At 42.2% G+C, this 26189-nt stretch overlaps 2 protein-coding genes across 16 annotated transcripts in view; one reads left to right on the top strand and one right to left on the bottom strand.

The window, feature by feature from the left end:
- The window catches only part of prkcsh (protein kinase C substrate 80K-H), a 19937-nt gene extending 12876 nt beyond the window's left edge, over window positions 1-7061 (top strand). The window contains exons 7-19 of one of the 2 annotated variants that reach the window (XM_061905091.1): window positions 3267-3384; window positions 3474-3603; window positions 3674-3758; window positions 3840-3918; window positions 4076-4159; window positions 4240-4401; window positions 4476-4560; window positions 4932-5001; window positions 5091-5180; window positions 5246-5320; window positions 5388-5487; window positions 5559-5712; window positions 6485-7061. In XM_061905091.1, coding sequence (XP_061761075.1) covers window positions 3267-3384; window positions 3474-3603; window positions 3674-3758; window positions 3840-3918; window positions 4076-4159; window positions 4240-4401; window positions 4476-4560; window positions 4932-5001; window positions 5091-5180; window positions 5246-5320; window positions 5388-5487; window positions 5559-5699 — 1219 coding nt within the window. In that variant the 3' untranslated portion in view covers window positions 5700-5712; window positions 6485-7061. The remainder of the gene's footprint in view (window positions 1-3266; window positions 3385-3473; window positions 3604-3673; window positions 3759-3839; window positions 3919-4075; window positions 4160-4239; window positions 4402-4475; window positions 4561-4931; window positions 5002-5090; window positions 5181-5245; window positions 5321-5387; window positions 5488-5558; window positions 5713-6484) is intronic. The other variant, XM_061905092.1, reaches the window with a different exon arrangement.
- Window positions 6944-26189, bottom strand: elavl3 (ELAV like neuron-specific RNA binding protein 3). Of its 14 annotated transcripts, none has more exons than XM_061905095.1 (8): window positions 25708-26189; window positions 22164-22383; window positions 21995-22098; window positions 15097-15250; window positions 14743-14968; window positions 14344-14397; window positions 13192-13230; window positions 6944-12547 (listed from the first exon to the last, which is right to left on the bottom strand). In XM_061905095.1, exons 1-8 carry the CDS (start codon window positions 25714-25716, stop codon window positions 12199-12201), a joined length of 1155 nt encoding a protein of 384 aa, XP_061761079.1. In that variant the 5' UTR covers window positions 25717-26189; the 3' UTR covers window positions 6944-12198. The 14 variants fall into 14 exon arrangements, with proteins under 14 accessions (XP_061761079.1, XP_061761077.1, XP_061761080.1 ...); XM_061905093.1 differs by having other exon boundaries at window positions 14743-14971; window positions 25708-26185; XM_061905096.1 differs by having other exon boundaries at window positions 6944-12526; window positions 14743-14971; window positions 25708-26183.

Here is a 26189-nt window from a genome sequence, read left to right as displayed (position 1 = left end):
GTATACCAGTACTTTTATTAACCAGTTTGTCAAGATGGGTACCAACAGTACTTTTATTAACCAGTTAGTCAAGATGGGTATAACAGTACTTTTATTAACCAGTTAGTCAAGATGGTTACCAACAGTACTTTTATTAACCAGTTAGTCAAGATGGTTACCAACTGTACTTTTATTAACCAGTTAGTCAAGATGGTTACCAACTGTACTTTTATTAACCAGTTAGTTAAGATGGTTACCAACTGTACTTTTATTAACCAGTTAGTTAAGATGGTTACCAACTGTACTTTTATTAACCAGTTAGTCAAAATGGGTATAACAGTACTTTTATTAACCAGTTTGTCAAGATGGGTACCAACAGTACTTTTATTAACCAGTCAGTCAAGATGGGTATACCAGTACTTTTATTAACCAGTTTGTCAAGATGGGTACCAACAGTACTTTTATTAACCAGTTAGTCAAGATGGGTATAACAGTACTTTTATTAACCAGTTAGTCAAGATGGTTACCAACAGTACTTTTATTAACCAGTTAGTCAAGATGGTTACCAACTGTACTTTTATTAACCAGTTAGTCAAGATGGTTACCAACTGTACTTTTATTAACCAGTTAGTTAAGATGGTTACCAACTGTACTTTTATTAACCAGTTAGTCAAGATGGGTTTCAACTGTACTTTTATTAATCAGTTAGTCCAGATGGGTATCAAAAGTAATTTTATTAACCAGTTAGTCAAGATGAAGGGAAGTGAAGTGAATGATATTTATATAGCGCATTTTCTCTAGTGACTCAAAGCGCTTTACATAGTGAAACCCAATATCTAAGTTACATTTAAAGCAGTGTGGGTGGCACTGGGAGCAGGTGGGTAAAGTGTCTTGGCCAAGGACACAACGGCAGTGATTAGATTGGCGGAAGCGGGAATCGAACCTGCAACCCTCAAGTTGCTGACACGGCCCCTCTACCAACCGAGCTATGAGTATTAACAGCACAGAAAAGAAACCGTTTCAGTAGATAGATAGATAGATAGATAGATAGATAGATTGTACTTTATGTATTCCTTCAGGAGAGTTCCTTCAGGAAAATTAAAATTCCAGCAGAAGTGTACAGACTTGAGATCAATTTAAAAAAGTAAAAAGTAAATAACAGGGATTTAAATGGAGACAAAATAGAGAAATATTACAATAAGAATAAAAATAAAAAGCAACAATGAGAATAAAAATATAACAGTAAAATAAGAATATAACAAGACAAAGTAGGCAGTAGTGAGCATGTTATGAAAACGTATTGCACTGTTATTGTTTTGCATCCCCTGTCATCCTTGTGCCCCCCGCCCCAGAGAGGAGTTGTACAGTCTAATAGCGTGTGGGACAAAGGAGTTTTTGAGTCTATTAGTCCTGCACTTGGGATGAAGCAGTCTAGCACTGAACAGGCTCCTCTGGCTACTGATAACACTATGCAGAGGGTGACTGGCATCATCCAGGATGCTCACTAGTTTGTCCACAGTCCTCTTCTCTGCCACCGTCACCAGTGAGTCCAGTTTCATTCCCATTGTAGAACCGGCCCGCCTGATCAGTTTCTCCAGTCTGGAGCTGTCCTTCTTAGATGTACTGCCCCCCCAGCACACTACCATGTAGAACAGAACACTGGCAACTACAGACTGGTAGTACATCCACAGGAGTTTTCTAGTACCACATAATTACATAACATGAATAAAATAGAAAAATATTCTTTCTACGTAAAATTAATAACATAGTTGTGCAAATAATACAAAATGTATTGTTTTAATTTTCTTTAAAAAAAAAGATAATTTTTTAAGTTTTATTTAATTTAATTGTGTCCTGTCCAGCTTTTCGTGCAGTTCATATTGTTGATGTAGATGGCCATATCTGCTCTACAGATTTACTTGAGGAATTAAGGCCATGTCCACACGAACAAGGAGAGTTTCAAAAAGACAAATTTGGAGTTAAAACAATCTCCATCCACACACCTGCTGTCATGCACATTTTCTGCAGTCAGAAGACAAACAGCAATAGCTGACTCGCTTGCATTACACCTCCTATTATATTTATTTTGATATATTCTTTAGACATACATGTACATTGTCTTTAAAACCAGCCTGCTCTTCCACAGATCCCTGGGGACATTATTAAAGAGCGAATGCACGCCTGTACTGCTGAAACCCAATACTAATACAATTATATCGTGTTTAGCAACATGGTGATGTTACTTACATGTGCAGTGAAGTGTACATTATTTTGAAAATCAACATGCACTAATGAGCCAAGGAAACCCTTCTGCATGTTTGAGTGCCTATATAAAGCACGTGGCCGTTTGTGCGTCGCTGCAAAACTCTCTTGGAAATACAAAGCATTTAATCATGTAAATATATTGTCTTAAACATCAGTACACAGGAGGTTGGCACGTCATGTTTTTTTTAGTTGCTTGGTCTCTTTTTACGTGCGGCTCCATCTACAAAAATGGAAGCAAGACACGTAAGTTGACTTTATGATTTGTTGTTAAATAGGGAATAAAACTACAAGATACAGTTCCACTTTTCTTATGACACAGCAAAAAGTCTTTTTTGTCAAAGTTGTGCCATCAGGTAGAGGTTTGACAGCGATCATGTCCAAAACAGCTGACTGTCATTAGCGCTGGCCGGAGTGTCACATGTCTTTTTTTATTCATGTTGCGTGAAAATAGCAGCGTGTTTACGTTCAAACGTAGCGTAATTCCTCTTATAGTGTGTTCAAAGCCACAAGGCAGTGTTGTGGAGCTTTGGATTTGACAGCGCACAACCGGGACATCATAACAAGTCTCCCTATGTGCCGTGTGCTCAAGCCGACTTTATGCTGAGTTGCACTAAAACAAGTGTCTTTGCACTACTGCTGTTTAATTAAATGAGACTACAAAATATAAACTATGAAACTTTGTTTGTCTGCTTTTTTCACACATACTCCATCATTGCCATATCGATATATCATTAACATGAGCCTTGTATTGTATCTTGACTTCCTTTTTATTCCATCAACTTGCGGCCTTTTTCTTATGCAGTTGTTTTTGTCAGTTGTGTTTTTTAGCGTTTGGTTTTGACCTAGTAATATCTATTACCTTTTTCACAGTGTAAAGCAAATGTTATTATCATGGGGTATTTTTTCACACGGCTTTTTTTGTTCTTTTAATTGTGCAGTTGTTGAATATGTCAAAACATCTTTTCTACCAAGTGTACATGTTAGCAGAGGTGCCAGAATAAAAATTTGCTCTTGACATGTAGGGAATTAGGGCGCCAAGAGAGAGAGAGTCTTTATCAGTTGGCTGAGATCACCAGGGAGGGCTTTATGATTAAACAACAACTCATCAAGGAGGCCAAGAAGGGTCTGGAGGCCAAGAAGGTACATATCTTGTACTTTCCTTCATTCAATCAGCTTACTTCATATTTTGCTCACATAGTACATATTGAAAGGTTTGTTTGTCCTGATAGTCCAAAGTATCAGAACTTGGAGCCGATAAGAAACTACTGGAGGAGAAGGTAGAAGCTCTGAGAACTGTGAAGGAAACGGCAGAGGAGCCAGAGAAGGTAGCTAAAGAGCGCCATCTGAAAGCATGGGAAGGTAAGCCGAAATATGCAATTGTATTGCACTTTTTACTAGATGTTTGTGTGTGTCATTAATCTTCCTGCAGATCAAAAGGCCGCAGTGCGCACAGAGAAGGACAACGCTCGAATGGCTGAAGTGTTTCTTGAGCTGGACGATGACGGCGATGGCTTGTGAGCGCCAGCATCCACATCATAGTCACTCTGACTGAAGGATTTACATGTGCATTATTACACATTGTTGCTCCTTTGCAGCGTTTCCGTGACTGAGCTTCAATCCCACACTGAGCTCGACACAGATTCGGACGGCTCTTTCACCGAAACGGAGGCTCAGGTAAATAGCACTGCCTTTTGCAGGTTAGGTCAAAGTTCATCATTTAAGACGGAACCCGAATAAACCTCAACAAATTCCAAACGCTATTCCTTCGTATTGAGACCTCCCCCCTAGTGGTGGAAGCTGCGTACTGATGGTCAGTGTTTGCACTGTGCAGGCCATTTTGGGCGGTTTGGACGAGGCAGACCCGGCGGCGTTTCAGGCAGCCTGGAAGGACATCAAAGACAAATTCATATCTGAGGTAAGACGCTGGCGTCTCTGTTGGCCTACTCTGTCCTTAAAAGGCTCAATTGGCGTAATGTGAGCCTCTCTTGGCGGCAGGCCCAAGCACCGCTGGAGACGCCGCACAGCGAGGCAAGGGAGCCTGTCTCCGACAATGACTCTGAACATTACTCTGAGGTTGAAATCCCAGAGGAAGAGGAGGAGGATGATGATCTAGAGGAGGAGGAGGAAGATGATGATCATGATGAAGCAGACTTTAATGTACACTTTTGTAGCTTCTGTGCTATGTGAAAAAAGTTGATTCCAGTGAGTCACCGTGTGTGTTTATCACGCAGACACCTCCTGCCGTGCAAGAAAAGGTTGACGAAGACGAGGGCACGATGCCGCCCTACGACGAGGAAACGCAGACCCTCATTGATGGTAAGTTTGTGTGACTCAGCAGGCTCTTCTGGGATGACTAACTGATCCAAAAACCACTCCAATATTCTTGCATATGTACATCTTATGCTTCTCTGCCACCGGGACAAACACTCATTGCAATCCTTGTTTGTGCATCTTTTTTTTTTTTTTTCACCATTTATCCTTATCAATATTTCGTATGTACTGAAAGATCACTCCTCTCAGAAAGCAGCTCTTAGTATGTTTCGGGACAGTATGTTAAGTGTCCATTAAAACAAAGCCTACTCTTTTCAAGAAGGAGAGGAGTTTCTGGATTGGATGTCCTGAGTTTGTGTTGTGGACAAGACTACATTAATGACCTATGTATAATTGAATTCTGTGTTGCTTCCCAGCTGCTCAGAAAGCGAGGGAGGAGTTTGACACGGCTGAGCGAGCTCTCCGGGAATTAGATGATCAAATGAAGTAAGTACCCGGAATAGGACGGTGTTCCTTTTGCCACTAAGGCAGATCTGCTAAAACTCACTGCCAATGATTGCTGCTTCTGTCTGTAGGAACCTTGAGAAGGAAACTTCCTCTGACTTTGGACCCAATGCTGAGTTTGCCTACCTCTACAACCAATGCTATGAGTTACCTACTAGCGAGTATGTGCCAATATGCTTATTTTGTGTAAGTTGCACTTCTAAAGTGTATATGTTGCCTGTCTCAGGTACGTCTACAGGCTTTGCCCTTTCAGTCGAGTGTCCCAGAAACCCAAGTATGGTGGATCAGAGACCAGTCTGGGGTAATGCAACAATACATCTGAACCTTTTCTTTGTGTCTTTGCAACTAATGACGGTTGTTGCGTGTAGGACCTGGGGCCAGTGGGATGGTCCTGAGGGTAACATCTACAGCGTGATGAAATATGATCATGGAATGGGATGCTGGCAAGGACCCAACAGATCCACCATGGTGTGTGGCCAACCTCCACATATTTTTTAAAAAAGCCCCCAAAAGCAAAGCTGCAACATTTTGTCTTGCAGGTAAAGTTAAAATGCGGGAAGGAGACGGTGGTAACGTCCACGTCAGAGCCCAGTCGCTGCGAGTACTTGATGGAGTTCACCACACCTGCACTCTGCCAGGATCCCAAGACCCTGGATCATATGCTGCATACAGAGCTCTAGAGGCACTCCATTTGTGAGTAAATCTCTCTTTGCAGGCCCTACCAGTCATTTGAGACACGTTTATGGTTGCACACTTCCTAGTGACAGCCCACACATCTATAAATTGTTTGTGCAAGCTCAAATACAAAGCGGGGTACTAAATCAAAAATAAAAACGCTGCACCAGCTGAAACGTGATAACCTGACGGCATAGCGTGTCTGCATTTGATTGTGAGGATCACGCCATTGTGCCATTAAGACTTGGTGAAGAATAGCAAGACGTCAGCTGAGGCAAGGTAATGGCATCTTCTTAAGAGTTCATAATGTTAATAGATGGACAAGAACTAATGAAATGTGAAAGTCGAACCACTCTTCAAATGATGCAAACAATGGAATGTCGCATTGCAGTAATCTGAAGTGTTTTAAAAAGCTGCCTCTGTGACAAATGTATGAATGAAAAATGTTAATTATCAGTGAAAGGTTTCTGTGTTGTAGCATCACAGCATACGTTTAGTGCGATGTGTTCTCACAGGGCAAGCACTACGGTATCTTCATGTAAGTTAAATAGCGGTCTGTGGTCTGCAAAGTTGTTTCCTAGCTGATTATGGCGCTTTTGTTTACAATCATCATTTGAACTCCACCATGAACCCTAAGGATAATACACCTGGCAGCTGCATCACTGGAAAGTGCTTAGTCCTCTGGAAATGAAATGAAATGAAATCCTCCTGGGATCGTACTCAAAGCTAAACAGCAACGAGGATGTCACGGCCGCCACAAAGTGAACATGTTTTTGTGCTCCTCTTGCAGGTTGTTCACCTGGGACCACGTTGCTGCGGCAACAGGAAACTGTGAGCCAGGGCGCCTCCATGTTAAGTCGTCATTTCTAGTCAGTTACATTCCAGTTTTAACGTGTGCATCAAGTGTAATATTTCATCTGACTTGACATAAATGTGTTTTCTTGTGTGTGGTCATTTGAAAAACATGATCTATCCAATTTGACAAATTTCGTTTCCTGTTTTCCTTGAAAAGTGAGTAAACTTGTCACACAATGGCTTTTTAGTTTTGGACTAGTCCAGTGCTTCTCAATTATATCCCCCAAGGAGGCATACTTTTAACTCCCTTTTTGAGAAGTCCTGGACTAATCAATCATGTGGACACTTCATTCTGATTCTGCTCTGTTTACGTGTTGCCGTAAACATTTCAACCAGCATCATTCCTAAAGCGACAGTGCGGCATAATTATTCGTAGTCAACAAAGCGGGGCCACTCATATTTGTAACTTTTATTTTTTTCTGGCATGTAAAGTACAAATAATCAAACAATTCCATGAAAAAGTCTTCAAGCGTCTTCAGCTGAAATCCCAGTAGTAAATTTCCTAGACTAAACTGAAAGGTTTTGTGTGTTTTTTCTCTTACCTCTTTGAAATTGTTTTTTTTCATTGCTCGTTTGGTCATGTCTGGAAGTATGAGTGTTTTGTTTTTTGTATTCCCGCTACTTTGATCGTTTTTGATTTGTTCTACCATTCCAGGAAAAATGTAAGAAAAACATCACTACGTATACTGCGTCCCCTCTTCTAAATAAATAGACACAAAATACAGTTGGTTGAAAAACAGAAGGAGCACGCGCCCCCCGCCCGCCCGGGTCCCCTCTTTTGAACAAGAAGACCTTCCTGCTGCTTGTCATTCATAAACTCTTGGCCAAAAAGAAACATTTGACTTTACACAAATAGTTTTGGAGGATGGTTATAAATTCTTTCTATTCTCAGCCTTTAAGCATGAGCAGGCAGGAAAGCATCTTGTGAGGGACAACCCCCGCCCCCTCCTACTCCTGGAAGGAGGCGGCTGTGCCGTGTCTCGGGGGCTCGCTGAGCGTTTGAAAAAACAAGACTGTGATTAGATTAAATAATTAAAATATTTTCATTGAACAAGACAGACAGAACACAGGCAGTAAAGGCATAACATCTAGCACACAGCATGTATGTTTATACACTTCAATTAGTTAAATATAGCAGTGCATTCTTTGACTATGGAGAACATTTCCAGATCGTACTTCTAAAGCTGTTTTTCTATTTGCCCCCCTCCCCTTTTTTTCTCAAGAAACGAAATGGTGTAACCACAATTTTGGCAAAAACTCAAAAGTCTTTTAACCTTGCAAATATAACAAAATAAACCATAAATATACACAAAACATACGTTATACGAGGCAATAATAATAATCATAATAAATAGTTTTTTAAGTTAACAATAAGTTAAAACTACAAGCTTAAAGTCGCCCAAATAATACAAGTTTGTCGGCGCTATTTTTGAATTTTTTCTGTTTAAATTATTTTTTCATGTTGCAACAAAAGCTACCACAGACTTTTACAAACACAATCGAAACACAGCTTGATTGAAAGGAAATAATCTAAGTCTAAAATCTGCATACACTGTAAAAAACTGCAACTAATTTGATAATGGAAGGAAAAGAAAGCATACTCAATCAATGCAACCAAACGTAATCTTGACCCATATGTGTTTCCTATGGCAACATCAACAACACAAATACACAAATTCAACAAGTGAGTCCTGATATGTAAATGAAATCAATAAATTACGAAAAAAGATATTTGAAGTTGACATGGGCTAAAACTGATGATATATTAGACAGTATTCCTTTTGAGGTCACTGAGGATTGCTCTATTAAGTCAGACAATTTGCATGGTCAGAGCACAAATTAGGGGCTGAGGAGGTCGTTATGGAAATTTACAGATCAGAGCTCTCGTTTGATTTCTCCTAACGAGCCGGCTCGCATCTGATCTCTTCCCTTGCTGTCTTTTTTTTTTTTTTTTCCTTTTTTGTGTTCCTTTTGCTATTCAGCAGACCTTTTCAGTGTGACGTTTAATTTCTTTTTTTAAAAATATATATCATTTGTTCTCAGTCAATATAAAAACAAAGCACATTGCACTTACTGTTCCATAGGAAAGTTTTTTTGTCTTTTTTTTTATTTCAACGATTATTGTTGTCGCTCAAGCAGTGCGGTGGTACTGTTTCCTGTTTCTCCTGGGCGAGCTCTTCGCTGTACATGATGGGTGAAGGTCTGTGAATACACCGCAAACAGGGAAGGTTTACACCGGTGCCTTATGCTCTCGGACTCCTACTGGTGCTTTGTTTGCCGGCAAAGATTAGCCTATTAGCAGTCGATGAAGCAGTGACATCAAAAGAATGGATATTTATTTTGAAGCGTTACTTTTAGGGATCAATCGCAGATGATAGAAATGTCGGGGGAGGTGTTCCGTATCAAATGCTTACTATTGTTTCCTTTGTCGAGAGGTGATATGATTAATGGCTTGTTTCTGATATGCATCTTTAGCATTTGGATGTCTCATGTGAAACGTGTGCAAATGGGATTTGCTTGCTGCTGAGATGTTTCAGCATCGGGGCCGCAAAACGATGCGCATTCGAAACGTGAGAACATCAAACACAGTGGGGTCCTCACGGGATCTATTACGGATTTGTATAGCAGTTAATCTGGGGATGCTAAAGTTACACTGATTTGCAAAGCAAACTCTTTGGCAGAAGAAATGCAAATCTATCTAAAGGATCGTGCTCAGCAAAAGCCGCATTGTCACAAAAAAATCCCCTTTTGTCCGCTTGCAAACGGCGATCCGGGTTGTCAGTTGTGGGCAATGAGATGGTCTCACCGCAGCTTCTCAGAGCACAAATTCAGGACGAGAGGCGCGGTCAAAAAGCATAGATGCATGTGTCATGGCTATCCCCAACTGTTAAGCTTGACCTATTTATTTATGTCAGATTCCCTTCTTTTTGTCCTAACTGTCAAGTTCAGCACGGGCGAGCGGTTCAAGTTGTTCTGCGATAGTGTTCCTATGCCCCCCTTTCCCTAGATCCCTACCCGAACACTCTTACCCACGCCTCGCTTTGCAAACATCAGAGGGTTTAAAGTAAAGCCATGCGATGTCCCAATTTTTTTCCCCCAAGCTTAAGAATCTGTAAAAATTCAGCACAAGGTCTCGTTCCTTTGTATGTATAAAAATAGATCTATCTCTAATGTAATCCTTTCAAAGAGATCGTTCTCTTTGGCTAACACAGCGTCATTTAGAAAAGCAACAAACAGAAAATGTCTTGAATATAGTTGACCCTATTTAAATCTATTATCATGTGCAGATGTCTTGATAGTGGGAGACGTGAGCCTTCCCCATGGAAGAGCTTACGTCGGGTCTGTGACAGACACTTCAGATAGACGGGGCATGCTCAAAGTTCCCTTAAGGGAGCTGGGTTGGAGATATTTTGAGAAGCGCGAAATAAACCGAATACCGTTCTCTTGTTTGTAGACAGAACAACAAATGTGACACTTATTTGCCATCTTGATGTTGCGCAGTTCTCTTTTTTTTGTTTGAGGGTGGCAGTTCAATACTTCTAGGAGTTGTTTGAAAGAAGCTACGACTGAGAAGCATTGGGCAAAGTTGCTAGTCTTCTTCCTAGAGGGATAGTCTTTTACGATGCCCAGTGTCTTTGCTTGCGGCCAATGTCTGGTCGGTTTTTAACTGCATCTTTCTACAACTTTTGGAGGATTTTATCAGGGTACTACTCTGATGATTAATTGAAATTGCTCTGCAAACCTGTTCAATCATTGGTCAGTCTGTCAGAAGCCCTCTATCATCCTGACCATGTTCTTGAGGGTTTGGGAATGTTCAAATTGATGCAAAAACCATCTTGTCAGAAAAGCTGGGGGGCACTGATAGTCTTCCACACAGCTCGATATCTTTGCTCGTGGTCGATGTTCAGTCGGTTGTGTTTTGAACCGCATGTACTAGACTGGTAAATAATTGGGGTGCTTTTTGAAGTTTTCAAGTGATATTTCTGCAGACCTGCTCAGTCTTTGATCTTATCATATCAGCAGCTCTGTATCGTCCTGACCACAGGCGCTTTCTTGGTTTTGGCAACATTCGGAATTGCCGGATAGCTTTGTTTTTGTGTTTTGTAGGATTTTATCATGCATACTAAACTGACAAAATAATGGTCATACTCTTTAAGGTGTTTAGCAAATATCTCTCTACAGACCTGGTCAGTCATTGGTCAGTCTGTGGTGTCAGTAGCTTTGTATCCAGACCATGAGGGCTGTCTTGTTTGGCATATCGAATCATACCAGAGAACTGCCAGATGGATTTGCTTTGATGGATTGATTGAAATTTTGAAACTTTTTATTAAACTTTTTATTTTTATTGCTTGCAGTCAAAGCTTTGTTGTTTTTAATGGAACTGCAAGTTGCAGCTATGTTTTTGAGGATTTTATCAGGGGTAAGTAGACTGACAAGTGCTCTTTCAGGTTTTTATGTGATATCTCGCTGCAGCGTGCTAAGTCGTTGGTAAGTATATCTTTTCAATACATCAACCTGACCATGTGGCTTTTCTTGGGTGTGGCAGCATTCACACTAGTCACATACGCAGTTATAGTCCTATTTTTCAAGCCATTCACAAAACGATGCAAAAACCCGCTGTTTTTCAGTTTGTCAAAGTCAAGCCCATCAAGACCGTTCCGAAAGTACGCCATCACCACCCAGCTCTTAGTTCACAGAAAGTCTGCTTCTCTTTAATCTGGCCCGAGAAAAGATAGGTTGTTGTTGTTTTTTTCCTCTTGTTTGTGGGATCTGTTTTTCTTAGGAAGTGTTGAGGGGGGGATGTGATTCTTATGGCAATCAGGCAAATTTTTGTTCCCAGATTAATGAGCTCACTTACTGTATGTCACATTAGGTCAGCGCTAACAAAGTTGCACAGGGGTAGAGAAACTGCCTTTACCGCCTCAATAAAGCACGTCAGGAAACAGTAGTCAAGGTTTTTAGAAAATGCTTACATATTCGGCTATTATTACCACCTTAAATATTGAATATATAGTTATATTTTGATAGATGTATATAAGAGAACACTGTTTTTCATTTCATTTTCTTTGATATTAAAAAAAGTCACCGATTTTCAAAATGCCCCGAGTGTAAAAAAAAAAAAAAAAAAAAAAGTGACTGCATCCTCTCCAAAGCAAGATAACGAGAGAGATGATGTGGGGGTCAAAGTTTTGAAGTAAATTGCACATATTCGTTTAAAATTTTTTGATCGCTATTGGTCTTTTTTTTGTTCATCATTTGCCTGAATTCAATCAAAGAACATTCTTTGTCACATTCGTTAGACTGTCTCCTAAATAGATCGCTCTTACTCCCCTACCCAACAAAGCAGCTACGTACCCCGTCTAATTCAATCCAGGCAAAGACAGGGAAGGACTAGCATGTCGTGGAAAGAGAACAGAAAAACTCCACTGCTGTGTTTGTTTGAAACTCCTGACTTGTGGATACTTGCCTATGGATCTGTTTGGTCATGTGTGTCACTATGTGTGTGTTTTTGCGATTATATAGTGTGGATTTGTGTGAGAAAGCGTCAGAGAGAGACTCAGTCCAGGCCCATAAATAGTGTGATGGCACGGGGAGCTCATTTAGCCCCCCTGTGCAGGTCAAAGGTGCTGGCGCCAGCAGGCCCCTCCCTTAGGCCTTGTGCTGCTTGCTGGTCTTGAAGGAAACCTGCAGCACGCGGTCCCCCAGGCGGTAGCCGTTAAGGCTCGCGATCGCCATGGCGGCCTCATCGTAGTTGGTCATGGTGACAAAACCAAAGCCCTTACATTTGTTGGTGGTGAAGTCACGGATGACCTTGACATTGGTGACAGCGCCAAAAGGCCCAAAGAGCTGCCACAGGACGCTCTCGTCCGCCTCGGGCGACAAGTTGTACACGAAGATGCACCAGCCGGCTCCGGTGGGCCCGGTCAGGTTAACGCCGGCGAGGCTGGTCATGCTGTCGATGGTGATGGGGGAGAATCTGGGGAAGAGAGTGGGAGAGCTACCATGGGTGTCATTCTGAAGTTCCACGTCACATTCAGTGCACTACACTAGCTCTGGAAGAAGTTAAGCTAGGGTAAGGAGTCCGAGGACCCTGTCTCTTCCGCTGCACAATAGCAGCTCCAAACTACCTGCTTTCATACAAAATGACACTGAGCGCCCTGAGGACACGTAAGACACCCACACAGTCTGCTTATTGTCTCTGCTGACCAAAGCCCGTCTGCAAGAATTCCACACATGAATCACATGGTTCAACTGAAAGCACAGGAGTGAACGAAACACAGAAACCTAGAGAGGAATGAAAAGCAAATTAAGAGTCAAATCATACAAAAACTGGAGCAAACAGACGGAAACGGAATCTGGTATGTCCATGCTGGTGGTGAATAAAAGGGGGACATTAAAGCAACTCAAACGGACAATGTTAGTTTATAAACCAAGTAGATTATTGCTATCGATTTCAAATGATAGAAAAACTGAAAAGGTTGAAACAAAGCCATGCCAGAATACCCTGCTGTGATAAGAAGGCTATTGTTGCTGTTTTAACAGTGGTTTGAGAAAGTCAGCAGATGGTATTCCGGGCACTTTGTTTGAGGTTTTATTTTAGGCATGGATGCTTTTGAAAGTACACTTTTTTTTGGCATTTACCTCTTGACTCCGTAGCTGGCGTTTAGTAAATTGTCGAGTCTGCAATGCAAGAGGGAGAGTGAAGGGGGATGGAGAAGTTAGTTAGGAGACCTACAAGGAAGGAGTGGCCGTTCACTTTTTTTGACATGTAGCTGGGGGGCATCCTTCATTGCAAGGCAGCTCCACACCAACCAAAAACTAAGACTGCGTTCACACTTGTCTGGTTTGCTCGGGTTGAATGAAACTCTGGCACATTTGTTTTGACCGGGATCATCCGAACAAGCGAGTGAACCGAGGTGCGGTTTGGTTCTCTCGGAGTGCTACGCAGAGCAAAGACACGGACCAGTGTTAAAATGACCACAAAATATACAGGAATGTAAGAGAAAATGTGTTGTCTTTGTTCTCTGTGTGTAAAAACAGGGCTCTTTTAAAAATGTTGTGAAATCTTAAGCTGGTAAAAATATACTTAATGGCATATACTTAACCAGCAAAGCAAGATGCATGATTGGTGAAGAGTTGATGTATGTATTTATTGTACAGACCTTTTGTTATGGTGTATCCCCGCCGTGATAAGTCTAGAAGAGCCAACGTCCTTAGCAGACAAAACCCAGGTGCTGGTTGATGTTGGGTTGATCAATTGTACACCCATTTTCTCTAGAAGCGTCAATGAACTGAATATTTCTGTACTTTAGTAGAATATAAAATTGAACTCAGTGCGTCAGATGACATTGTGCTTAGTCATTTTTGAGTTAAGTCACTAAAGATGGCCCAATCAAATGATTTTCCTGCATGCTCTTTGGTCCCATGACAAAAATACCAGTGTGAACGCCAAACAAATAGCACCAAAGTGCGCACCAAGTATCTTTTTGAAAAACTTTGGGTCCAAACCAGACTAGCGGACTACAAGTGTGAACGCAGGCTAACTGACTTGAGTTTATTTGCCTCTTAACTACTCCTTAACTTTAAATCTAATGACTGAACAACATCCCTACACCGTCTTCTCCTTCACTTAAATAATATCTGTGTGGTTTTCCAAGAATAAATATTTTGTAGTGAAAGCAGTATAGGAAATACCAATGAAGTGTTAGCAAGATATCTACTGTAGGTTCAGCATGTTCAGCAGTGGTTTATAGTTACTTAAGTGTTTTTTATGGTAAAAATCTGGTCTCTTACATTGGTTTTGAGCTGCTATTTGGATCTGGTCCCTTTCCAAGAGAAGGGATCACGCTGCAGTTTCAAAGAAAATCAGAGAAAGAGATATTGTTTTAAGGATAATGCACACGCCAGAATTTTAGTCTACAAGTTGTGTTGTGCCTCTAGACACTGCCAGAAGATTTATGAGCTAAAAAGTGGAGTTAGGGGTTGGTAAGAGACTGTTGAGCCATTAATGATATTCCCTTCCATAGTAGAACTATGACAATTTGACACAGCTGGCATTGTTATCAAATAATTTAGCATTGTCAGACTCATTCATGAATTAACCTCGTAAGTTCTTAATAAAGTTAAGATCCCCTTCAAGCAGACAGTTGTTAGTTGTGGTCCCGCGGTGAAGTTCGTTCGTAGTGTCAGTACCTGAATCGTTGCGTCTGGTGGTGCAGGGGCCCTGTGTAGCGGCGAGCAGCCGTCTGATACAGCTGAGTCAGCAAAGCCTGGCCCGTCTTCTGGCTGGGATTGTTGGCAAACTTGACAGTGATGGGCTCGGCGGCGCCCAGAGGCTTCTGTCCGTTCAGGCCCTTGATGGCCTCCTCCGCTTCGTTTCGCTTGTCAAACCGGATGAAGCCCACTCCTCGTGATATGCCTGCTCCGAATAAGAATAACACACCAATGTTACTACCTTGGCATCCAGGGCGGCCAGTGATGGGCACCAGTCTGACACGAGGGTCATCCAAGAAGACGTGATGTTTGCAAAAACCAATAAGGCTATACCTGTAACTTGGTCCACTAGGATACGGGAAGTGATGATGCGACCGTATTGGGAGAAAAGCTGCTCCATGTCCTTCTGGCTCATGGTTTTGGGGAGTCCACTGACGTAAAGGTTTGCGTCACGAATGGACGCCGAGCTCGGTCGGGCGTATGATACCTGTAAATCCCCAAGACATTACATCAGTCCAGTGCCTCATTTTCATACTACTTGAGGCATTCGATCGAACACAAATATACAATTCCAACCGGGGTGTAACGGTACATTTATTTATACTGCCTTGCGTCTAGCCCATAAACAAATATTGTGCCAAGAGAAAACAGAGCTTGAAAACCTTCTTTTGTTATTTAAGTGAGTTGGTGAACGGGGCGACAAGGTGGAACTATTAATGAGTATTTCATTTCCTAAAAATTAAACAATAATTCAAACTGTTCAAACTTTTATTGTTCCACTTGTCTGGGTTGTTACATTTTCCTTCAAAGAAACTATTATAGAATACAGTGGTGTCTTGATGCAGCCTGGGAATGACACCATACCGGCCCTCTAGTTCAGTTCAAAACTTGCGATACAAACATTTTTACAACAAATTCCTAAAAATACGAGTGTTCCTGTTGTATAGAGGAACTTGGACAACTCTAAACACATTGGCAGACACTTGCATTGACATTGAACCTTGATAGCAAACAGAACACTGGGGCCCAAATTTGTGAGTCACCCCTTTAGGCCTTCTCCTTTTTGGCAGTTACCCTTTCTTTCTGGTAATGTGATTTATGTAACCAAGGTGTTGCTGTAGCTTGTTTACTTAAGTTGCAGTCAGTAGTCATTTGCTCAACTTATTTAGTTATACTATGGGTGTCCCTCAAAGTTCCATTTTAGGTCCTCTCTTTTTCATAATTTGGGCTATTTAACTGCATGGTGGCCTGGGAGTTCAGTTTAAAAAAAACTTATGAGAGACTCCCGTTCTTGCAGCAGATTCTTAAAAACATCAGGGTGCTGTCTTAAAGATGATCTTTGACTCTGCTATTTTGCAGAAAATAGCAGAGGGCTCCCGTAACTATTGACAAACTACATGAAAATCAAATATCTACTGTAGAGGACATTGGTCTCCATAACATACAAAAAGGACTAATATAGTGAAGACCCCTTGTCCTTAGCCTTCTGGAAATGTGGCCATCCCCTCGAAAAATAGCTTAATATCCCTGGCCTAAAATCTATATTGTGATATATAGTGCATCTACATTTGATAATGTAAATCACAATATAATATTTGGCATATACAACAATTGAAACATTTCAAAGTCTATTAAGTTTACAAAGGCCCTTCATTTAGCTGCTGACGTATGTGGTAAGAAATTGTGACAATTCTGTTTAGTAATTGTTTGGAGAAAATAATACAATCTACCTGCTAATTTACTGTTATAAGAGAAACTATACATTCTTAGAAAATGTTGCCTATCTTTCACAATCATTATGAATAACATGACATTACAGACATGTTTTTCATGCATTCTAACTCGTAAATAAACTTAGGTAAAAGTCTGCTAACAACAGAGCCAATTGGAGGTCCTCTATTCCAATAAAAAAAACCATCCAAAAAGCGCCAACAATACTTTATTTACATTTGAATATTAGTAATATTGTTAATATAAGTGCTAACCCAGACAAACTATTTATAGCGCGGAGTGATCACAAGCATGTGTGCCAATGTTTACATCATTGAGTGGTCTGCTGCTTCCTCGCTTCCCTTCTCCTTAGAAGTTCAATGTAATCCAACATTTGTGGTACATTTTGACAGCCAATTTAGACCTGGAAATGGCGAGAACGACACGTAAAGACGCTTGATTCTCCCACCCTGTTCTTAGCGAGGATTCTGAATAATTTTTCATCCAAAACGAGAAAATCAATCAATCAATGTTTACTTATATAGCCCTAAATCGCTAGTGTCTCAAAGGGCTGCACAAACCACTACCACATCCTCAGTAGGCCCACATAAGGGCAAGGAAAACTCACACCCAGTGGGACGTCAATAGAACAATGTTCTAGCAGTCAGCATCCTAAAGACAGCAGACATTGTACAGTAAGTGATATTTTGTTATGTTGTCTCTAATAAAGTTGGCAGTGAGTAATAAACAGTGATGTCGTGGGGAAAAAGCAAACTTGATGCGACTTTAAATGAATGCGCAGCATATGCTTAAAATGATTAAAATACGTAAATATGAAATGTTATAAATGTGCCCGTTCCATTACATATATACTTACAGCATGTATATCAAACCTTAATGGAGGCGTTTGGATGTTTTTTTAAGAGCGTTATAGGCCACTCTCGTAGGCTCCATTGTAAGCTGACTTTTGATCGCATTTTTTAGTGTTTAGAATGCATCAAAAAAGAGAAATGTGTTCTTGTCTTACATAAGGATTGTGAACGATCAGCAAAAAGTGTGCTGTTCCCCTTCAATATCTGGTTACTCTGTGCTGTGACATCCACACTTCTGTTCAAATGTAATAAGCACTTATTCTTTGTTTTTTGGATACTTTAGGGCAACACTACAAATGTGGGGATCTGATACAAAAGTTACATGGGCAGTATTGGTCATACCAGTGCTGATACTGATCATTCTAATGTTCAACATGATTGAATTTTGGACCACTATTATAATCGGGCAAAAAGACGGGATTGTGTGTAACAATATCAATTAAATGTTTATAGTATGTCCTACTATTGGCTCTGATTTAAATCATTTGGTTTTTTCCCTTAAAGCCCTCCTGTCTCCAGGGACTTATTTCCTGAGTTTGTAAACAATAACAAAAACGGCAAAAGATTATATGATAATATATTGGACCATGTACTGATATTTGTATCAATTCACCCAACCCTGTTTATTTTCAAGAGCTCTAGCTTAGCAGTTAGCATATCCTCCTACGCTGTGTAGCATGTCATCCTCCAGTGATAATACTTGTAAGAAGCGTAGTTTATTAGCCGCCTCAGAGGTGAGGAATACTGACTTAAAAGTGGCTTTGTACGGTGGAGGTACATTAGCCGCTAGCAAGGATGCTACATCGCGTTGAGGATGTGGCTGTTTGCTTGTCGCTGTGAAATTTGCCAGTTGTGTCATCAGCATGCATTATCACAATATAAGCATAGTATTGACAGCTCTCTCGTGATATCATTTATAGTCTTATTTATATCGTAGTTGTACCATGAATTGATTAACGTGGACCTCGACTTAAACAAGTTGAAAAACTCATTGGGGTGTTACCATTTAGTGGTCAATTGTACGGAATATGTACTGTACTGTGCAATCTACTCATAAAAGTTTCAATCAATCAATTTTGACTTTTGTTGGCAAAGACGGCATTGAGCGCAGAGGAAGAGCCACCTTTGTAATTATTATATCATTCATTTAATAATGTTTCTCATCTTGTTTGTCAAAGTACTGGCACTCACAACTTTCTTTTCCCCCAAGGTGGCTTATTTGTTGGGGCACTCCATTCCGCTTTTTTGGGGGAGAATTACCTTCTAATTTTTGCAAAAACATGAAAGCTAAGCATGAACCCAAGCGATGGAGGTACAAAAGCCCAAAATACCACTGCTTCATTTAGTGTCTTATCCAGCAAAGAAGAATCAGTCGGGTACAACATGGCCCATTTGGGTTTCCAACAACACAAGAATAAACCTTAAGTGTTTGTGTTTTCTCAGTCATTAGTGGTGGTCGCATCTGTGCTTCTGTCTCCATCCCTTATGTTGCTCTCCTCTCCTAAGCAGAGGAACATGAAACAATATGTTGTTGTGTGGCGAGTGTTTGTGTGCGATGGAGAGACAGTGTGTGTGTTGTCTGAGATAGGCTGCCTTCACTGGCCCTGCCTCTTTTCCTTTGTCTCAGTCCTCCCGGGGTGGGTGTGGGGAGACAGCCTGACTGGCAAACGGCGTAAATCATCACATCACAAGACCGCAGCATCCTTGACGACCCTTTAAACACACACACACACACACACACTCCCGATTGACAGGACTGGCTGAAATGTCTCTCACTACTTTTCATGTCTGATATCTTGAATAAAGGTGGTGACCAAACACGTCCATTGTGCGGGAGGGTTGTGCTGCGCAGTGATTAGGGGTCCCAGAGAGGAGGCGGGGGGACTCTTTACATTAGGGGAGCAAAGGCTGCCCTATAATTAACCCTCTCCTTGCCTCTCCCACACTACAGATGGTGCCTGAATCCCATATGGCCTCTAATCCTGTCAGCTCGACCCCCTTCCACCCCTCCATTGCTGCAGATGCCCCCCTCACGCCCCCTAGTCCAAGGCCTCGCCCGGCGTCTCTATTCAGAACTGGAGCAAAGCCCATGCTCCTTGCATGTTTTATTTGCAGTAAATAGAAGGCTCATATTATCAAAGTAGTGTTCCTTGTGAGGGGCAACACAAAAGCCCACCTATGCCACACTAAACCCAACTAGATATTTTTACATGAACTAAAAACAAATTAATCTTGTTAAAATCAGCTTTTTAAAACACATGTCAATACTTTCATTAGGTTTTTGACCTTTTAAAGATGACATTAACATATCTAGAACATTTTTTAAAAATACATCCCCCTAGATATTTTGGTTTTGATGTAAATATGATTATGAATGTGTCAAGTCGAGATGAGTTGATCCAATATAGGGCATACAGTCAATCAACCATAATGACACATCATCATTATTATCATTGCAGCTCCCTCTGTCTATGAAAACTAGTGACTCCTCTGTGTGGAGGGTCTTTGAACGCACCACAGTTGTTGCCATTGAGATGAAAAAGTGAAACTGAAACATGACTTTCCCTTAGGCTGCCACCAATAGTTATTATATTTTTACCTTGCCACCATTCCTTTTTTGTGCCTATTCTAAAATGCTGGTGCTTGGTGTGAATGCTTACAGGTGAGCTTTGTTGACATGATGACGTTTGTGCAGGTTTTATGTCTTTGAAGTCAAGTTATAGGGTACAGTCTCAGACATTGGATTTCATTCAAGCAACCTTATTCTTTGGTGATAGGTATATTTAAATGTGTTTTATTTCATTACTTATTTAAATATCAGAAAAAGAACACCCCCACTTAGACACTGCTGTCCTTGTGTGTAGTTAAAGCAGGGGTTGGCAAACTACGGCCTGTGAGCCAAATATGACTCAAAGGTCATTGGATGTAGGCCACGGTGCATTTGTAAAAACTGTCCTTTCAGCCCCCAAAGTAATTAATACAGTACATAATAATTCCTCCTTATAGGACTTGATTGTGTTTTCATCAGACTCTTACATGACATTTGTGATGCCCCTATAGGTTGTGCTTAAAATGTTTTGGAAGACATGCTAGTATATATGTAAAGGGCTTCTCTAAAGTTTGAAAAATACATATATATTTAATTTATTAAAAAAAAAAAAAAAAGACATAAATGTTGAGAAGAAATTGTGTTCAATGATAAGGTTGGTTCAATCAAAGTAAGAGCATCTAAGAAAAACCTATACCTCCTATCGACATTATGAAATGCTTTGTTCCATCTGGATCGTGCAAACCAGGCTTCCAACACATCACTCCAAAAAACTTCATAGCTCACCTCTAAGCTTTTAAGACAGTGCACAAGCATTTTGGAACAAGGATGAAGTGATAGAATAAAAGTCACATCTACCTGGCAGCATACTGTAGGAGAAAGTTATGTATAAGTTTCACTTTTGCATCTCATTGCCCATAACTTTGGTGCATTCAAAGACCCTTGATCAGAGTTAGGAAAATAGGTGTCATTGGGTTTTAAAGATAGGAGACTTAAATCCTAATTGATGCACTAATAATAATGTAATCCCAAAAAATTGATGTATTATAATGATTTGTGTCAATGATAAATAATACTCTGAGTGTATCAGATCATCTCTACTTTACACTTTGAAGAGAGGAAACATTCGGCAGATTTATAATTATATTTTTGTGAACATTACATGTTACATTATTAAACAACTTCATATTTAAATTGCTTTTTTTTTTTTGCTTTGTAGGAAAAAAAACTGCTTTTTCAAAACAATCTTATCTAGATATTTAAAAAGTTAATAACTAAGGATTCTGCATGGGTTTTAAAAAGCCGGTTTCAACCGAATCCAAGCAATATTTGAGGTGATGTAAACCTAGCAGGTGTGTGTGTGTGTGTGTGTAAAGGCTGGGATTAGGGTGGGATGGGCGGGGCCCGTTTATGGGGACCCAGCTTTTTGTTGATACACACCTGTAAATGATTCTGGACTTGAGCACATTTAGTCCGTGCTCCCTTTCAGGGTGTTTTTGTATGCCAGCCATGTTTTTCAAGCAACCTCGCGCACATGTGTGTGCCAAATATGGCGGTGGTCCGGTTAAAGACTGAGACATTTCAAGCCAACCTGAAAGGAGAGTAGGGCTCGTCAAACTGTGACTAAAAGAATTCCTGAAGTCCTCACAGCTGAGTCTGCATGTCTGCAGTCACAAGTCAGAATTAACGCCTCGTCAGCGGGCAGCTGGCGGACCGTCACCTGCTCTGCTCCGCGGGAGATTCCATTTCTTTGCGGCGCCGCACTTTTTTCCACTCATCTACTTTGAGACAGGATGTGCTCTCCTCCCTCACTCTTTCATGTGATTTGGGCACAAAGACGAGCTCCTAATTAGCCCCGATCGGAGGCAGATGGGGGCAGGAGTAACCTGGCTTGAACCCTGGGCGCAGCACAAGCAGGCCTCCCTAATGACATTTCCATCACAATAACCCCCGCGTGCTTTCTGACCTCCGCTTTTCACCCCTTTCTTTGTTCTCCTCGCCGCTGCCTTCTGCCTCCTCCTCCCCTTCCCTTCTGCCACGTCTGCCGCTCCCCCCGCTCTTGACAAAATGTCCACTTCCTCTCTGGTCGTCTTCTTCTCACCTTGATTGTTTTAGTTTGCAGTTTGAGCCCATTCAGCGTGTTGATGGCCTTGTCCGCGTCATTTGGATCCACGTAGTTGACGAAGCCGTAGCCCAGACTCTGACCTGCGAAAAGAGGGCAAAAGCTGTGATTCCTGTTCCAGAACCCGAGCAGGTGCACATTCCCTTACCCGTGATCTTGTCCCTGACCAGCTTGCACGACTCGATCTCCCCGATGCTGCCGAAGAGGCTCTTGAACTCCTCCTGCGTCATGTTCTGAGGCAGGTAGTTGACAATCAGGTTGGTTTTGCTGTCGTCCGTGGCGCCATTGGTGCTGATGACGGGGCCGTTGGGCAGGCTGGTTCCGCTGGGACCGTTGGACACCTGGGTTTCCATGGTGCTGATTATCTGCTGAGGGAGACGGCGGCGTCAGGAAAAAAAAAAAAGGACAGGCCCTATTTCGGCCTTGTCTGACGGGAAAGGTCAGGAATCAGCATTGCTAAAATGGAGATGGATGCGAGAGCTGATTGAATATCCTTCCATCCCCCCCGCCTCTCTTCCTCTGCCTCTGGTCCTGCAGATGTCACAGTCCCTTTTTCCCCTTCTCTCCCCATCCCCCTCTCCTCTCGCAGGGTCAAAGACAATTACATCACTCAATGAAAAATCTTCATATGCTTTTTCTTTGTGTCTCCTCATTTGCTCAGCAGGGATTTCTCAAGTAGCAGCTGAGGTAGGCTCCAGCACGCCCCGAAAGGGACAAACGGTAGAAAAATGGATGGATGGATTTCTCAAGTAACAGCTTGTTACATTCCCTATTAGGCTGAAGTGTCACCTACTTTACAGCAACAAGCACAACACTCTCACTTATTAATCTGCATTGTTTCAGATTATCAAATCCACAAGAGGAGAGTTTTTCTTCTATGAATAGCAGCACCTAACCTGCCTCTTCCCCTCGTCTCTGCAACCTGCAGTCTTCCTCCCAGCCTCACCTCCCCTCGGGTTGCCCGGGCAACAGCCCCTCAAAGACTGCATTGTGTCTAATGGCTCTGCATGGCTCTTAACTCTTTAAAGCTTGCTGTGTGCCTCCTGCCGGCTCCTTATTACTGTCGGGCCTTATGTACCACTGTGGAAAAACATCAAACCACAGCTAAAAATAAAAGACTTCAATCAATCCGTCACGTCGAGACAGGATGCCCACTGGATGTCACGCCGCTGTTAATTAGAAAAGACACGCTTGTGCGTTGGTATGTGACGTGACACGGCCTACTAACAGTATGAGCAACTGCGTGTGTCCCAAATATGACAAAAGCATTTCAAGCCAGGGCGGGCAAGCACGATATTCGGCAGTAAAATTATGCAACTCCCGTCAAATGTTCATTGTGGAGGATTATTTCATCTCTTAGGTGTCAAAAATCTTTTCAATGCATGAATAATCCAAAATAAGCACCGTTAGCTGTCTGGTAAGTGATCACTTGTATTTGTTATGCTAGCACCGTGTGGCCTGCCTTCCTGCCTCCTTTTTTTTTCTTCTATTTTCAAGTTCTGCGAGATCTCCCTTAATATTTAATGTAGCGCATCAGCTACATGGCATACACACGGGCCCGGACTCGCACGCGAACACGAGGCCAGCCTCTCCTCCAGCACAACAAGCCAGACTGGCACGCAAAGCGCCTCACATGCGTCCTACACTCCGGCATCATAATCAAATCAAATCCCTCATTCAAAAAAATGAGAGAAAGAGAGTTGCTACGTGGCTAACATGTTTGTGTTCCTCCTTTTGAGTGCATGTAAACAGCCCAGCCAATTCATTTCTGCTCCAAATGCAGCGCGGCACTGCAGGCTATGTGATGTACACTCACTCCAAGTCATCGCACCGTATGAGAATCTACATGGACGTGAGAAGACTAAATCCAACGTGACACCACAAAAAAAAAAAGAAAAAAATCTGAAATGAAACCTTCTCTGTGAAAACAAATGCTCGTAGAGAAATTCCGTCAAATGTGTGCATTAAATTCAGATGTATTTACCACAGCTGCATTATTTTCCTCCAAATTCAGTCCTAAAAGTGCAAGAATTTGACCTTGCCGCCATAGAGCATCGCCTCTCCAGAGAGGCTCAGCACCTTATCAAACAATCCCCTTTTTTTAAAACCTGCTCGGCCGCCGAGTGTAAATGAGCCATCTAAATAGCACAGATTACGGGATTATCCCAAACAAAGGGCATTAGGCACACTCGCCGCAGTTTAAGGGATTATTGTGGCAGCTGTATTTAAAAACAAAACAAAACAGAAGTCGCATCGATCAGTTTAAAAAAAAAAAAGGCAAGTAAACTCAGCACTAAAGATGTTTGAGCGCTGGCCAGCGTGCTGAAAATAGGGAGTGGCAATCTTCTCTTGCATTGTCCCTCTCGCCTTTTCCTTTTTTTTTTTGTATGAAATGAAACTCAACATATTTAAATGCAGCCAATCTAACCCCCCCCCCCTCCCCCCTCCTCCCCCATTCATATCCCTGCTTCCAAGCTCTGCAGGCATTCAGCAGCGTGGCTTGTCTTTCTGCTGAATAAACGTATTGACAGGCCCCAAACAAAAGAGCCACCCGTTCCTCCTCTTCTCTCCCTCCAGCACAGGGCTATGGCAGCACTATGAATATTAATGCGCACACTGGCGCTTTGTGCGTGTGCACGGCCGCCCAGGACAATGACTCTTATACAGTTAAAAAGCATCCAAGTAAAAAATAAAGTGTTAATCTTCTAGTTAATCGTACAATAATCAGCAGCGAAAATGACCGTTTTTGTTGTTTAATTTTAGGTACTCTTCACTGCATGGAGAAATAAGACTAAAGACACTTGAACATGTAGTAAATATATATGTGATTGTTGGCTGGTTTACTGCCACGGTGGCCTCAGCTCGTCCTTGTCCTTGGAATTGTGTAAGAGCCTCGGGAAGGTTGTCTGACTCAACGTTTTTTTTTTTATTCGCCTGCCACTGCGGTACCGGTGTTGGCTGCGGCCCATGCGTGTGTAAAGAGCAGGGGGGCGGGGGCGGGGGGCTCCAGGACACACAATGTCTGCCCAGGTTTGACAGCTAAAGAAGGAGAAGCTGCTGTATTATTTCTAACACTCGGCAGGAGACTGTTTTTGTTTGCAATGGATGATATTTTGGCGGACAGTGGCGCGTGCTCCAAAAGGCCCCGGGTGTCCATCCGAGACACGCCCAACAAGAAGCGGCGGCCATGAGCCAATTTATTGTCCCCACCCTCCTCCTGCACGTCTCCATTTTCTCGCCAAGCATGGCCGCCCCGTGTCGGAGACGCATGTGCGTCCTGTTGCTCCTGCGTCCTTATTTGCGATCATTTTTCAAGACAAAACAAAAGAGATGCGTACAGTCTCTCCTCCCTCAACATGGAGTCACTTGACCTTTTTTTCCCCCATCCTCGCCGGATGGGTGGAGCAGCCTGGTGTTTTGTCTCCTGCATCCTTGTGAGGTGGCCAAGACGACCAACCCCCATTTTCTTCCCCTCCTTTTACTAAACAACTCCACTGGCCGCGGCTCGCAAAGATGGATGGATGCCACAGGGAGGGAATATAAAATGGAAGCATCCGGCAAGACGACAACACGATGCGGCTTTATTTTAACCACGCAGCATCCCCACGGTGGATTTGTGGCGTGTTTTTACAGGGCGATGCTGCATGAGTGACGCGCGACACAAAGCAGAATAAAGGAGAGGTCATACGTACAGTAACCATTCTTCTAGGACACTGGATAGGAAAACTAGCTCCCTCTTCTGCGCGTTGATCTCCAAAGCTTCGGCGCTGTCGTCGCACACCTTTTGTGTTTTCCTCCGAGTTCCAAGATGAAAAAGGAGAAAAAAAAAAAAAAAGATAAAAAATAATAAGCTTGGCCTTTCGAAGCGGGTCTCAGCCTGCTGGAGGTGGTCTAGGCGTCCTCCGATAGGGTGGAAATGAGGAAGGGAGGAGACGGGCGGCTTTCTGCAGGACGATGGAGGAGGAAGAGCTCTCCGTCCAAACGGCGTGGGCGATGAGAAATAGTAGAGAGAGAGAAGCAGGGTGTGTCCAAGGATGGGAGGAGGAGGAGGAGGAGGAGGAGGAGGGCTTGTCTTCTGGTTGGTCCGCTACTGCTTTGCTTTTGCTTTTTTTACCCCCTTTTTTTGCCCGTTATTGGTTGTGTTGAGCGTGCATGAGATGCCTTGCTCAAGTCG

Source organism: Nerophis ophidion, linkage group LG07 (genome assembly GCF_033978795.1).
Source record: "Nerophis ophidion isolate RoL-2023_Sa linkage group LG07, RoL_Noph_v1.0, whole genome shotgun sequence".
Taxonomy (NCBI): Eukaryota; Metazoa; Chordata; class Actinopteri; order Syngnathiformes; family Syngnathidae; genus Nerophis; species Nerophis ophidion.
Note: the sequence above shows the minus strand (reverse complement) of the source record. Positions and strands in the feature narration are given on the sequence as shown.